The 13,789-nt window shown below is 40.6% G+C and overlaps 1 protein-coding gene across 6 annotated transcripts in view; it reads right to left on the reverse strand.

Annotated features, from left to right (window-relative positions):
• The window catches only part of RICTOR (RPTOR independent companion of MTOR complex 2), a 101,316-nt gene that overhangs the window by 41,125 nt on the left and 46,402 nt on the right, over positions 1-13,789 (reverse strand). For 5 of the 6 annotated variants that reach the window (XM_084782187.1, XM_084782190.1, XM_084782188.1 and 2 more), the window contains exons 7-10: positions 13,069-13,195; positions 8,041-8,210; positions 1,393-1,460; positions 513-580 (exon numbers count right to left, since the gene is read on the reverse strand). In XM_084782187.1, coding sequence (XP_084638313.1) covers positions 513-580; positions 1,393-1,460; positions 8,041-8,210; positions 13,069-13,195 — 433 coding nt within the window. Of the gene's footprint in view, positions 1-512; positions 581-1,392; positions 1,461-8,040; positions 8,211-13,068; positions 13,196-13,789 lie in introns of those variants that run through there. The other variant, XM_084782191.1, reaches the window with a different exon arrangement.

Genomic DNA, 13,789 nt, shown 5'->3' on the forward strand with positions numbered 1-13,789 from the left:
TGCACTAAGGAAATCTGCTGCGCTGGAGACACAGCCTGAGAGTAGAACTCCTGCATAAAGCCCTGGGTGCAGTACAAGTAAACTGTAAAAATCAATAACAGAGAAGTCTGAGACTCCTAACACCTGCTTAATTTACTATTTATGACATCACTATCCCGTTTTTAAGTAACAAGCTTCAGCAAGACATACAGCCCATTAGCTTTGCCTTTTACTTTGGAAGTCTTAGGGGAAGGAAGGTAGATAATGCTAGATTTTTCTTAATATGTTCAGGTAATCATTAGCACAGTGACTTGACTTGCAAATCTAACAAGTATATGCACACACAGATGGCAGTATTCTACTTACTATAAATTCCCTTTACTGTCTTTTAATAATTTACTAACTCTCCTTGGTTATCATACCACAAACAAAAACTACATTCATATTTAAATTAGATGCGATAGCAATTGAACACTTCATAAACCACGTATGGCTTAGTTTCCTTCTGTCACTGAGCAGCACACAGAACCTACCTGCCCACGAGCGGAATGTGGCAATGATTCCCATTTTACTGGCTAGAAATCGTGCTTCTCTGTCTTCTCTGTTGCAGGGTGGGGGTGGGGAATTCGTAAAGACACAAATTTAAACTGAAATGAGTTTTTGCTGATATCAGAGAGAAATCCATCATTAATGTTAATTATTTACATTTGAAAGCAAAACAAGATGTTTTGAAAAATATCTGATCTATTTTAAAACCAGTTACTCAATTTTTAGTCTAAACTGATCTTCAATTTTAAATGGGCAATGTAAGCCAGGTGTGATAGTGCACACCAATAATCTCAGTGCTCAGGAGACAAACAGGAGAGCTGCTGTAGGTTCAAGGTCACACTGGTCAATACAGACCTGGGTAGCGAAGGGTAACATTGTAAGGCAAAAAAATGAATAAAGGAATAAAAATAAAACCCACAACATGATTTACAATGAAGTTATAAATCCTGATCTTTCTGAAAACCATTCTTAGGTGTGCCTCAAATGAGCATCAGGAACAGAGAGGGCTAACTAAGAATGAGTGTAGCAATGACGCTTAGGAACCAAGAGCGCACTGCAGGGGCTCTGGTCAGCACTGCATTCTCTTCAGCTTCTCTATGCAGCAGCCTCAGTAACCTCATCATCAGACAGCTATTAAGTAACAAGAGGAATTCAGTATCGTATTGGTTAGAAAAACACAAATTAGCTTTTCTTAAAGCTTTCTTTTAATCTGTACCATGTAACTGTGAGAGAAGTACAGCATAAGCCAGGAAATAGGACATTTACTCTACTCCCACTGCCTTGGCTCTGAACATAATCAGTGTGAACACAACGAAGACAGTAAGCACACAGATATCCACCCTATCAGGAATTTGTGGTACTTACTTGAGCTGGCCTTCAGTTGTATCTGGACTGTGTCTGTAGTGGAAATCAGTATAGGGTGCTAAAATTCGCTAATTAGAAAAAGAAAGAGAAAGACAAAGAATTTTTATTATAACAAGTATTCTTTCTATCACACAAATATTAATTCAATTTCTGTAGCTTTAATTGGATTGACTGTCTCGGAGATTTGTTCCTCCAAATTCATTTTTAAAATGCAGCATGATTTTAAATACAAGCTAAAATTTTAATTCATAAATTCAGATATAATGTGCATCTAAAGAAAGCAGACACAAGCATAAAGGTTATTTCTAGATGCGGTTGGCAGCCATGTTCCTTCAGCATTCATTACGATCTCAACCAAACACATCTTGATTCCATTTCTTATGCTGGGAAATCAGCTGTCCATGTTTTTATTTTTCAAGGTGGTGTGTCTTTCTGTTGGTTTCTTCTCCTCCTCAAGTTTTTCTTAAGAGTTTAAGTGATCTGGATTTAGCAATCCTACAATAAAGTGGCTAACAACTTCTTTTCTTTTGTTTTCACTGCTTGCAAAATATAGTTAAATATAGAAACTAAATTTTAGCCATTTTACTCTGGATCCTTGCTTCTGCCAACCTTCTCTTTCCTTTCCAAAGACAGAAACTGCGTTCTTCACATGCTATGTTCTGTGTGACCCTCGCCCCTATCGCAATTTATTCTGGTTATTTTATTGACTTGTTTTTGTTTTCTTGATAGCTCCTTGTACACAATGAGATTTCAATTTCACAGAATTCTGAATTCTAGATACATTTCTTCACACTAGAAATTCTATTTGATTCATTTTGTATGTCTAATTATATAATAAAATTCTTCATATCTTCACATAGTTATCTTCAAGAACAAGTTAACTATAATTTACTTGAGTCTTTTCTATTTGGATTATGCCTGAGCAAGTTCTAAGATATTTTTTTTGGGGTTTTCAGTGATGTGATCATGTCTTTTTACATATATAGAAATCATATGTGTGTGCATGTGTGTGTTGGGGGCTGACTTGCCTATGCAAGCACTTTCCACCTTACTTTCTGAGACAGCCTAAGTGAACCTAGAGACAACGGCAGAGGCTAGAGTGAAGGCCACTGAGCCCAGGATCTGTCTTGTCTCTGCCCATCTGCCATACCTATTTTGCTCATGTGGGTGCTGCAGATGCTAACCAAGCCCTTGTGCTCCACCAAGCATTTTACACACTGTGCCAACTAGCCAGGCCATGACTAGAAATTTCTGATGAATGTTCGACAGTCATTTGTAGAATGTTATCTTCCAGCAGAGGGGGTTAATCTTTCTTCTATGCAGGTAAACGACAGGAGCTAGTCATCTGATCCCAGTGACTGTGCTAAACACAGGTAAACCACAGGAGCTAGTCATCTGATCCCAGTGACTGTGTTAAACACAGGTAAACCACAGGAGCTAGTCATCTGATCCCAGTGACTGTGCTAAACACAGGTAAACCACAGGAGCTAGTCATCTGATCCCAGTGACTGTGTTAAACACAGGTAAACCACAGGAGCTAGTCATCTGATCCCAGTGACTGTGCTAAACACAGGTAAACCACAGGAGCTAGTCATCTGATCCCAGTGACTGTGCTAAACACAGGTAAACCACAGGAGCTAGTCATCTGATCCCAGTGACTGTGTTAAACACAGGTAAATGACAGGAGCTAGTCATCTGATCCCAGTGACTGTGCTAAACACAGGTAAACACAGGAGCTAGTCATCTGATCCCAGTGACTGTGCTAAACACAGGTAAACCACAGGAGCTAGTCATCTGATCCCAGTGACTGTGCTAAACACAGGTAAACCACAGGAGCTAGTCATCTGATCCCAGTGACTGTGCTAAACACAGGTAAACCACAGGAGCTAGTCATCTGATCCCAGTGACTGTGTTAAACACAGGTAAACCACAGGAGCTAGTCATCTGATCCCAGTGACTGTGTTAAACACAGGTAAACCACAGGAGCTAGTCATCTGATCCCAGTGACTGTGCTAAACACAGGTAAACACAGGAGCTAGTCATCTGATCCCAGTGACTGTGCTAAACACAGGTAAACACAGGAGCTAGTCATCTGATCCCAGTGACTGTGTTAAACACAGGTAAACGACAGGAGCTAGTCATCTGATCCCAGTGACTGTGTTAAACACAGGTAAACACAGGAGCTAGTCATCTGATCCCAGTGACTGTGCTAAACACAGGTAAACCACAGGAGCTAGTCATCTGATCCCAGTGACTGTGTTAAACACAGGTAAACCACAGGAGCTAGTCATCTGATCCCAGTGACTGTGTTAAACACAGGTAAACACAGGAGCTAGTCATCTGATCCCAGTGACTGTGCTAAACACAGGTAAACACAGGAGCTAGTCATCTGATCCCAGTGACTGTGTTACAAGTTACCTGTTATTCTAGTGACACTCAGTATGACTGTCTGTTTTGTGATCCTAACATGTCCTGCCTGTGTTTTCAATACAATTTAGTATTTTTTTCTACTTAGCTGTGAGAATGAGACTTTTAATAAGATTTCTTTTAATTGTTTTTAATTATGTGTATGTAAGCTTTATTTTGAATTATGTATAAGTATGTGTGTGTAAGTACATGCTCATGAGTGTAGGTGTCCACAGAGACCAGAAGAGGGGCTGGAGCTGGAGTGGAGGAGATGTGATCTCTCTGACACGGGTGGTGCTGGATTCAAACTGAGGTGTTCTGAAAGAGCAGAGACAGGTCTTAACCACTGAGCCATATTTATAGTCCCAAACAGATTTTGTGTTTTTTAAAGACAGACTCTCATTACATAGCCTTGGTTGACATGGAATTTACTATGTAGACCAGCATGGTCTTGAACTCATATCTGCCTGCCTCTGCCTCAAGCGCTGGGGTTAAAATGCATGCACCATGGCAAGAATTTTAAAGCATATGTTCTGTATGTTTAAACAACTTTGAGAACTTGGTAAATGTGAAGAACACGAGATTAGTTTCCAGATTATTACTTTAGCACTCCATAGCTTCCGAAAGCTCTCCATTTTTCTAGTCAAGGAAGAGCTTATGTGAGTTTCCCCTACAATATACCCCTCGTAACAAACTGTCCAGGAAAAAGTAAGCAGTTACACAATTACTTGTATAAATTCACTACAAATAAATACCAGGCAAACTAAAAACTGAGACACAAAACTTTCAGTCCATCACACATCTATTTTTAACAGAAGGAAGGTGATGTCTGGCAGTAGAGATCACTACAAATAGTTTTTTACAGAAAAGGTATTGGTTTAGAATGAAAAGAAACTGGTATGATGTGTAAAAAAGCTACATTGTGTTAACTGATTCCACAAGGAAGACATGGTGATGAGGACAGAACAGTGGTAACAAGCAAAGGAGCCAGTATTTATTGTGAAGAGCTAGGCAACACATTTCATGTAGAACGGGGAATGCACATCACTAAACACAAACGTGTATGCTTGCCAAGTACTGCAGTTACTATTAAGATTTGTTATTTGGAACATTTAACTTTCAAGGTGTATTTTTTTTGTTGGGGGGTGGGGTTGAAACAGGGTTTCTCTGTGTAGCCTTGCCTGTCCTAGACTTGCTTTGTAGACCAGGCTGGCCTCAAATTCACAGAGATTTGCCTGCCTTTGCCTCTAGAGAGTGCTGGGATTAAAGGCGTGTGCCACCACTGCCCAGCTTAAGATAATTTTTTACTTTGTTTTGTTATTCATTCACATGACATCCTGATTCTAATCCCCTGGTTATCTTCCTGCTCCCATTCTCTTTCCTTCTTCCGTCCTCTTCCGCTCCACCAGACCTCTGACAGGTGGTCCTCCTCCCCCACTGTCTGACCACTGCCTATCTGGTCTCATCTGTGGCTAGATACAAAATCAACTAAAAAAAATCAGTAGCCCTCCTATATACAAACAAGCTGAGAAAGAAATTAGGGAAAACACACCCTTCAGAGTAGCCACAAATAATATTAAGTATCTTGGTGTAACTCTAACCAAACAAGTGAAAGACTTGTATGAAAAAAACTTCAAGTCCCTGATGAAAGAAATTGAAGAAGATATGAGAAGATGGAAAGATCTCCCATGCTTGTGGATCAAGAGAATCAAGGTAGTAAAAATGGCCATCTTACCAAAAGCAATCTACAGACGTAATACAATTCCCATCAAAATACCCACAAAATTCTTTACAGACCTTGAAAGATCAAGTCTCAACTTCATATGAAAAAACAAAAAACCCAGAAAAGCTAAAATACAATCCCGTACAATAAAGGATCTTCTGGAGGAATCTCCATCCCGGATCTCAAGCTGTACTATAGAGCAACAGTAATAAAAACAGCATGGTACTGGCATAGAAATAGGCTGATAAATGGAATTGAATTGAAGACCTAGAAATATACCCACACACCTATGGTCACTTGATTTTTGACAAAGATGGCAAAGCCATACAATGGAAAAAAGATAGCATCTTCAACAAATGGAGCTGTTCTATCTGGTGGTCAACATTTAGAAAAATGCAAATAGACTCATATTTATCACCCTGCACAAAACAAAGTCCAAGTGGATTAAAGACTTCAACATAAAACCAAACATATTAATTTTTTTAACTTTGAAAACAATTACCATCAATTTGCTTATGAAAAAGCTAAGTCAGGAGAAGACTTGCCTAAAGCTATGAAGTTAGCAAAGTCAAAGGATGAATTCACACCCACACTAATGGGGTGACATCTTACTAAAGAAGAAAGACGTTTATGGCTAAAAGCACAAAATACAGCAATTTATTTAAAAATCTACCATAGTCTTTACAGGTTATTTTCATCTACATAAAGGGTTGCTACTTTGCTTTATAATGTATAGAAATGAGAGTCTACCTTCTTTTAGTCATCTCTTGACTTTGAACATAAAAATCTTGTTTTAATATTAACTATTCTACTTGATAAATATTAAAGCTAAGCGTTTTATAAAATATCATTAATACCCATTGGCACAGGAGTCTAATGAATAATACATTAAAACTGGGTCTTATTACATTTGTTAGTTATGGTAGTCTGATGAACCCTTAAGCATCTTCAATGTTCTTTTAAAAAGCCAAGAATATTGGCGCTGCCTATAATCCCACCTACATGGCAGGCTGAGGTAGGACCTACAATCTGGAGACCAGGCCAGGGAACATAGCAAGACCCTATCAAAAAAGAAAAGAAAAATCCTAGCAAAATCAGAACTTCTACATTTAAGGATCCTTCCCTAAAATGGTAAGGATAATTAGAAAATAATAAACATCTTAAATCTTAGATAATTTATAATGTAATACTTAAGTCTTTGATTTAAACTTATTTTGGATGCTCTCTTCAATAGACAATGTAGTCCATTCCCCAAAACAAACTGTTGAGATCAAGTCTGTGATAACTGCCGCCTGATACTGTCTCACTAACAGCCCTGTCTGGCCTCCCAAAACCCATTACTCCTTCTCTGCCTCATGAATGCTAGGATTACAGTCATGGGCCAACATCCTCAGTTAATACCACCCTACAATAAAGAGTATACAGTGGTCTTACTACTTTAAATTAACTATAAAGTCCTCTACTTGAATTACATGAGACATACTTAAGATACATGCACGTTCAATTATAGATAGTGCTAAACAGCTTTGTTTCTCCACTGTTATTGTTATTAACTTAGTATGTGTGTGTGCACATGTGTACTTGTCTCTCTGCGTGCGCGTGCACGTGTGTGTGTGTGTGTGTGTGTGTGTGTGTAAGAGAGAGAGATGTTTATGAGTTTGGGTGTACACATGCCATGTGTGCATGTGGAAGTTAGAGTACACCTTTTGGAGAGTCTGTACTCTCCCAGCTTATTTCTGAAACGGAATTTCTTTTGAGATTTCCATCCCTGAGGTTCCTACATAAGCTTCCAGCCAGTTCATGTGTTTTCCCAGGAATTCTGGGATCACTGATGTGGACTACATCCAGGTTTTAGGAGTGTTCCCAGATCAGACACACAATAAGAGCTTAACCCTCTGAACCATCTCTTCAGCCCTCAAAGTGGTTCTTCAGAGAATTTTACTACTGCTTAATGAATAAACAGAAACTACTTAGGTGAAGACGACAGTACTAACATAGTAAACTTCTTATACAGGCGCATGTCTTCGTGCAATCTTATCCATCCTTTAGCTTGCTCATTAACCTTCTTCGGGCTATATAAAATGAACTATTTTGCATGCTGTTGAAATATTCTTGAGAATAACATTTTTAATTCATTCCCAATCAAATAACTATGAAGAACGGGAATAAACCAAACTAGCATAGGTTAGGTAATTAATGTAGCACTTGAGTCTACTATTTCAAAATTTCAAAGTAACATTATATATTTAACCATATTTTAGGGCTAGAGAGATGGCTCTGTTGTTAAAAACATTGACTACTCTTCCAGAGGACCAAAGTTCGATTCCCAGAACCCACATGACTCCTTACAACCATCTGTAACCTCAGTTCTTGGTGCTCCAATGCCCTCTTCTCGCCTCTGTGGGCACTGTACATGTATGGTGCACAGACATACATAAGACTAAACACCCATACATATTAAATAAAAGTAAGTACTTTTAATTAAAATTTATATTAGAAACATACTAAAAAGTGCCTACCTCTAATTCTACATCAGCTCGCACATACTGTCGGGTCTTTGGATGATTAAGAAGGTGCAAAATTGTAGTAATGAGGGCCTCATTTATGCGACTTAATTGGCAATCAATCACATTTTTCAGGATGGTGTTTAGTCCGCCTCGAAGGGCTACCACCTCTGGGTTCTGAAGTGCTAAAATAAAAGAAAAACTAATTATATTCATAGTACTGAGTATTTAAAGTCTACTTTTTAACTTAAATCTTAAGTTCTTTTGGATTTGAAAACTTTCTAACTAAGTATATTTACAAGTAAAAGAGTATTAGATTCATGCCTGATTTAATGTTTATTTAAATTTAATAACATTTAGTATCTTTTCCCCAATTCTTGAGTTTTAAAATGTATTTGAACAATTTAGTCATATTCTTTGGGTATATTTTACTGAATATTTTTTCTTCAATTTCAGAGTTTATTTTACCATGGAGACATTAGCCCCATAGTCTTTTTTCCAAATATTTTATAGGATTTGTTATTTTCAATTTTGCTTCAAATAGTGTGTAGCATTCACTTTTATAAAAATACACACATACATGCAAACACTCACATGTGCACTTGAGCACGTGCAAACACAAACACACAGACACTTTGTAACTTTAAGATGAAAAACTTCTCTCTTACTTTGAAGAATAGGACTGTTCCTTGCATGTAGTCTGTGCTTTTTGTTGTGGGACTTCTGGTTTGAAATAGGGCCTTGAAGTTAGCACAGAGCACAGGCAGGCCTCACATGTCCTGTTCTGTGTCCTGAGTACTGAGGTAACAGGTGTCTACCACCATGCCTGACATGTAAGCATCTTAGTGACCTAAGTTTCACTTTTTTTCACTGCCATGAAGTTGAGTTTTCTTGAGATAAATGGTACCATTGAGATAATCATCTCAATTTCCCCTTGTGAACATTTTGTTAATTATCCCAGCATGTTTCTCAAATTGATTTTTATACTTCTATTTCTTTTGGGAGGGTAGAGAGCTATAATTGTAAGCTGCCTCTGAACTGGGTCGCTCACTGGCTCTGTCTACCAAGAGCTGAGATGACAGATATGTGCTATCATGCCCAGCATTGATCATTTTTATTTTAATTTTATTAATTTATTCAGATTATAACTCAATTGTTATCCCATCACTTGTATCCTCCTGCTTTCACCCTATTCCCCTCCCCTAAGTCTAAGAGCTTTGATCTTTATATGTAATGATATGCCAACATGATTTTCAAAATGGGATCTGCAACATTTTTTGTTTTTCTAAAAATCGGTGATGCTAATAGTTTTTTGTTTTGTTTTGTTTTGAATATGAAAAGAAAAGGCTTCCTTTCTATTCCCCAGTTTCCTCTGTCAAGTTTATTCCCCTGGGTACTGACCAGCTGCCCAAGCAGGCAGCTGCAGAACTTAACTGTGCTAGTCTCGATGTGCTGCCTCCATTGTACTTGCTGTTCTCCTTCTGCACATCATGTTACTTGTATCTTCTTGAAACTCAATCTGATTTACTAAAATGTATCTCCCTACCACCTTGATCCATATTTCCTACACATTTTATGTGTTTATTTATTCTAGTCTGATTATTAATGTTGAAATATATCAAATTTGAATTTTCACTGTTCTACAGTAGCAAACATATTAGGTCATGTGTTCACTTAATTCAGTTTTCTATTTATGTTTATAGTGACAACTGCTTTCTAATATTTAAACTTCATTTACTACTTTACCAATAATATGGTCCAAAGTTTTAAACAATATTTACTAAGAGTGGTGTCTCAAAACCTAAGGTGCAAAGCGACTGAGGAAGATGCGGCATGTGGACCTCTGGCCTTCACATGAATGTGCACACATATCAACACACAGACGAAAAGGTCAACATCAGGTGTTGATTAATAGAAATACTCCTCTTCTGTTACTTTTTTAATGTTCTCATGGTTTCTTCTTCCGTGTGCGAGTGACATTTAGATATTTAGTTCTGTTCTCAGTAGCACTTTATAAGCACACGTTACTGTAAGTACAGCTTCTCGGTGTCAGGCACTGGCATGCAGCTCCGCGTTTCTTCTGTAGAATGTTTATGATTTTCATTCTAGCCTACCAACGAGGCAGCATTCTAACTGTCCAAGTACGTTTCTCAACACAGTCACTTGCCCCTTTACTATGTTACAGAGGAACAGTAGTGAGCCTTTCCAGAGCCACAATTTCCTCAGGGTTTGCAAACACTGCTATGCATTCTACTTTTGTGCAGTTTGATATTAGCATTTATTTTAAAGACTCATTTATTTCAGTGAGTTTTCAAGCATATATGTTAAAAACCTTCTAGTTAAAAGAACTCCGACTACATTTTTCTGTTTTATTAAGAAAATTTTCAACTTGAAGTTTTCCAAAATTTAAGTGTGTGTTTCAATGTTTTCTCCTTCCAACTAGTATAAACACAGGCTGAGCAGTCCGTGTTGCGTCCTAACAAGACATGCTGCTGTGCCGTGGGGTCTCACCCCTTCTTCCCTGCCCGCCCTGCCCTGCTCACCCCTTCTTCCCTGCCTGCCCTGCTCACCCCTTCTTCCCTGCCCGCCCTGCTCACCCCTTCTTCCCTGCCCGCCCTGCTCACCCCTTCTTCCCTGCCCGCCCTGCTCACCCCTTCTTCCCTGCCCGCCCTGCTCACCCCTTCTTCCCTGCCCGCCCTGCTCACCCCTTCTTCCCTGCCCGCCCTGCCCTGCTCACCCCTTCTTCCCTGTCCTGCTCACCCCTTCTTCCCTGCCCTGCTCACCCCTTCTTCCCTGCCCGCCCTGCCCTGCTCACCCCTTCTTCCCTGTCCTGCTCACCCCTTCTTCCCTGTCCTGCTCACCCCTTCTTCCCTGCCCGCCCTGCCCTGCTCACCCCTTCTTCCCTGCCCGCCCTGCTCACCCCTTCTTCCCTGCCTGCTCTGCTCACCCCTTCTTCCCTGCTCGCCCTGCTCACCCCTTCTTCCCTGCCCGCCCTGCTCACCCCTTCTTCCCTGCCCGCCCTGCTCACCCCTTCTTCCCTGCCCGCCCTGCCCTGCTCACCCCTTCTTCCCTGTCCTGCTCACCCCTTCTTCCCTGCCCGCCCTGCCCTGCTCACCCCTTCTTCCCTGCCCGCCCTGCTCACCCCTTCTTCCCTGCCTGCTCTGCTCACCCCTTCTTCCCTGCTCGCCCTGCTCACCCCTTCTTCCCTGCTCGCCCTGCTCACCCCTTCTTCCCTGCCCGCCCTGCTCACCCCTTCTTCCCTGCCCGCCCTGCCCTGCTCACCCCTTCTTCCCTGCCCGCCCTGCTCACCCCTTCTTCCCTGCCCGCCCTGCCCTGCTCACCCCTTCTTCCCTGCCTGCCCTGCTCACCCCTTCTTCCCTGCCCGCCCTGCCCTGCTCACCCCTTCTTCCCTGCCTGCCCTGCTCACCCCTTCTTCCCTGCCCGCCCTGCTCACCCCTTCTTCCCTGCCCGCCCTGCTCACCCCTTCTTCCCTGCCCTGCTCACCCCTTCTTCCCTGCCCGCCCTGCCCTGCTCACCCCTTCTTCCCTGCCCGCCCTGCTCACCCCTTCTTCCCTGCCCGCCCTGCCCTGCTCACCCCTTCTTCCCTGCCCGCCCTGCTCACCCCTTCTTCCCTGTCCTGCTCACCCCTTCTTCCCTGCCCTGCTCACCCCTTCTTCCCTGCCCGCCCTGCCCTGCTCACCCCTTCTTCCCTGCCTGCCCTGCTCTGCTCACCCCTTCTTCCCTGCCCGCCCTGCCCTGCTCACCCCTTCTTCCCTGCCCGCCCTGCTCACCCCTTCTTCCCTGTCCTGCTCACCCCTTCTTCCCTGCCCTGCTCACCCCTTCTTCCCTGCCCGCCCTGCTCACCCCTTCTTCCCTGCCCGCCCTGCTCTGCTCACCCCTTCTTCCCTGCCCGCCCTGCTCTGCTCACCCCTTTACATTTTGCTTCATTTTATGGCACAGAAATCAGTAAACTTTCTAGGCATCCCATACATCAGCACATTATAAAGTTTTTACAGTTTTCATAATTATCATATTATATTATCATATTACATATATTATCATATATCATATAGATAATATTATGATGATAATTATAATAATCATATTTCTGATCTTATTTCTACACCAGGTATTAAGGACAGCACACTGAGTCTTCAGTGGTAGAATGGCTCTTCTGTTTCAACTTAAACTTTACTAATTAATTTACTATTCCAAGACAAAATATGATCTTCACTATTTCTAATTTTTAGTAATATAAATAAATAAGTAAATAAATAAATCCAACCCAACATTAGCCACACAGGCATTTGGCGGTTATTTGCTTTTACTATTTTACTTAACTTTGTTACTTTTTTTGTTTGCTCTGCCAACAAGCAATAATTTTAGTTCCATTTAGTAAACTCTGTAGGTACTAAAATCCAGTTATGATTTATTTGATGATTCAAAATCTACTGTTCTCCCAATGTAGAGAGAAATATGCGCTGTGGTTTTTTGTTTTGTTTGGTTTGGTTTGGTTTTTTTGAGACAGGGTCTCTCTGTGCAACCCCGGCTGTCCTGGACTTGCTTTGTAGACCAGGCTGGCCTCGAACTCACAGAGATCCATCTGCCTCTGCCTCCCAAGTGCTGGGATTAAAGGCATGCACCACCACTGCCGGCTGTACTTATGTTTTTATTCTCACTTTTTTCCCTCTAATCTCTGATCCCTAGTAAAAAGGACTTTATTCATTTCATGTACTGTAGACTATTACTTTTAAACCATATCAATATACAGTATCACAAATATCATAAGGCTAGACTTTACATTTTATTATTATTGTTGTTGTTCTTGTTGGAATATAATCAAGTTTCATGCTAAATACACTTCAAACTTTATAAGACAACATAATTTTTGAAGTATTTGATAAATAACATTTTCTACTTTTACACCACAAATGAACATTGTCATATTTTTGCAGCACTAATAAAGCTTATTTTCTTTTAAAGACATTAGGGAAGGTTTTATGTACTTTACAGAACATTTTATTACTTGAAGAAAATTCTGACCTAGTTCACAGATAATAGCAATGCAGGCCCGGACCATTCTGTCTCTTTCTTGAAGCCCATCATTTCCAACTGCAATTAGTGAGTTGGCCACAGAACTAGGAAACAAGGAAGCATTCACAGTAATCATCTGTAACAGAGAAGAATCAGAAAATAAGTAATTTACTTTTTAGCACATTTTAAATTTTATTTTATTTAGAGTGAGGTAGTTAAGGGCACAGAACTCTTATAAGATTAAGGTACCAATTTTAACATGCAGCTTTGTATGGACTTCTATTATTATAACTAATAAATATTCATAATAATTACTATGGAGATGTTTCTGATTTTTTCTAATTGTTTAAAACTAAACTAATTGCTAAACAAGACTTTGCATTTCTAAGATTTTAAGTCCCTCCAGATGAGAAGCGGCATCTTACACAGCTCCTCAGTGTCCACGACGCTGCTCAGCACCATACAACTGTGCCGTACCGTCAGCAGCACGCCCCTGCCTCTCACCTCTGACTGTGCCGTACCGTCACCAGCACGCCCCTGCCGCTCACCTCTGCACTTCTTTTACCTCTCTTACCTGTTGCTATGCCGGAAGGTAGACTGACTAATCCAGAATATTTTCCTAATATTTAGAAAATGTTGAGGTAGACAATATATACACCTTGTGATAAAACTCAGACCTTCAATGTCAAAAGTCAAATTGGCCAATAACATAACTGCAATTCTGGAGATA

The sequence above is a fragment of the Acomys minous genome, assembly GCF_964271855.1.
Source record: "Acomys minous genome assembly, chromosome: 5".
In the NCBI taxonomy this organism is placed as follows: domain Eukaryota; kingdom Metazoa; phylum Chordata; class Mammalia; order Rodentia; family Muridae; genus Acomys; species Acomys minous.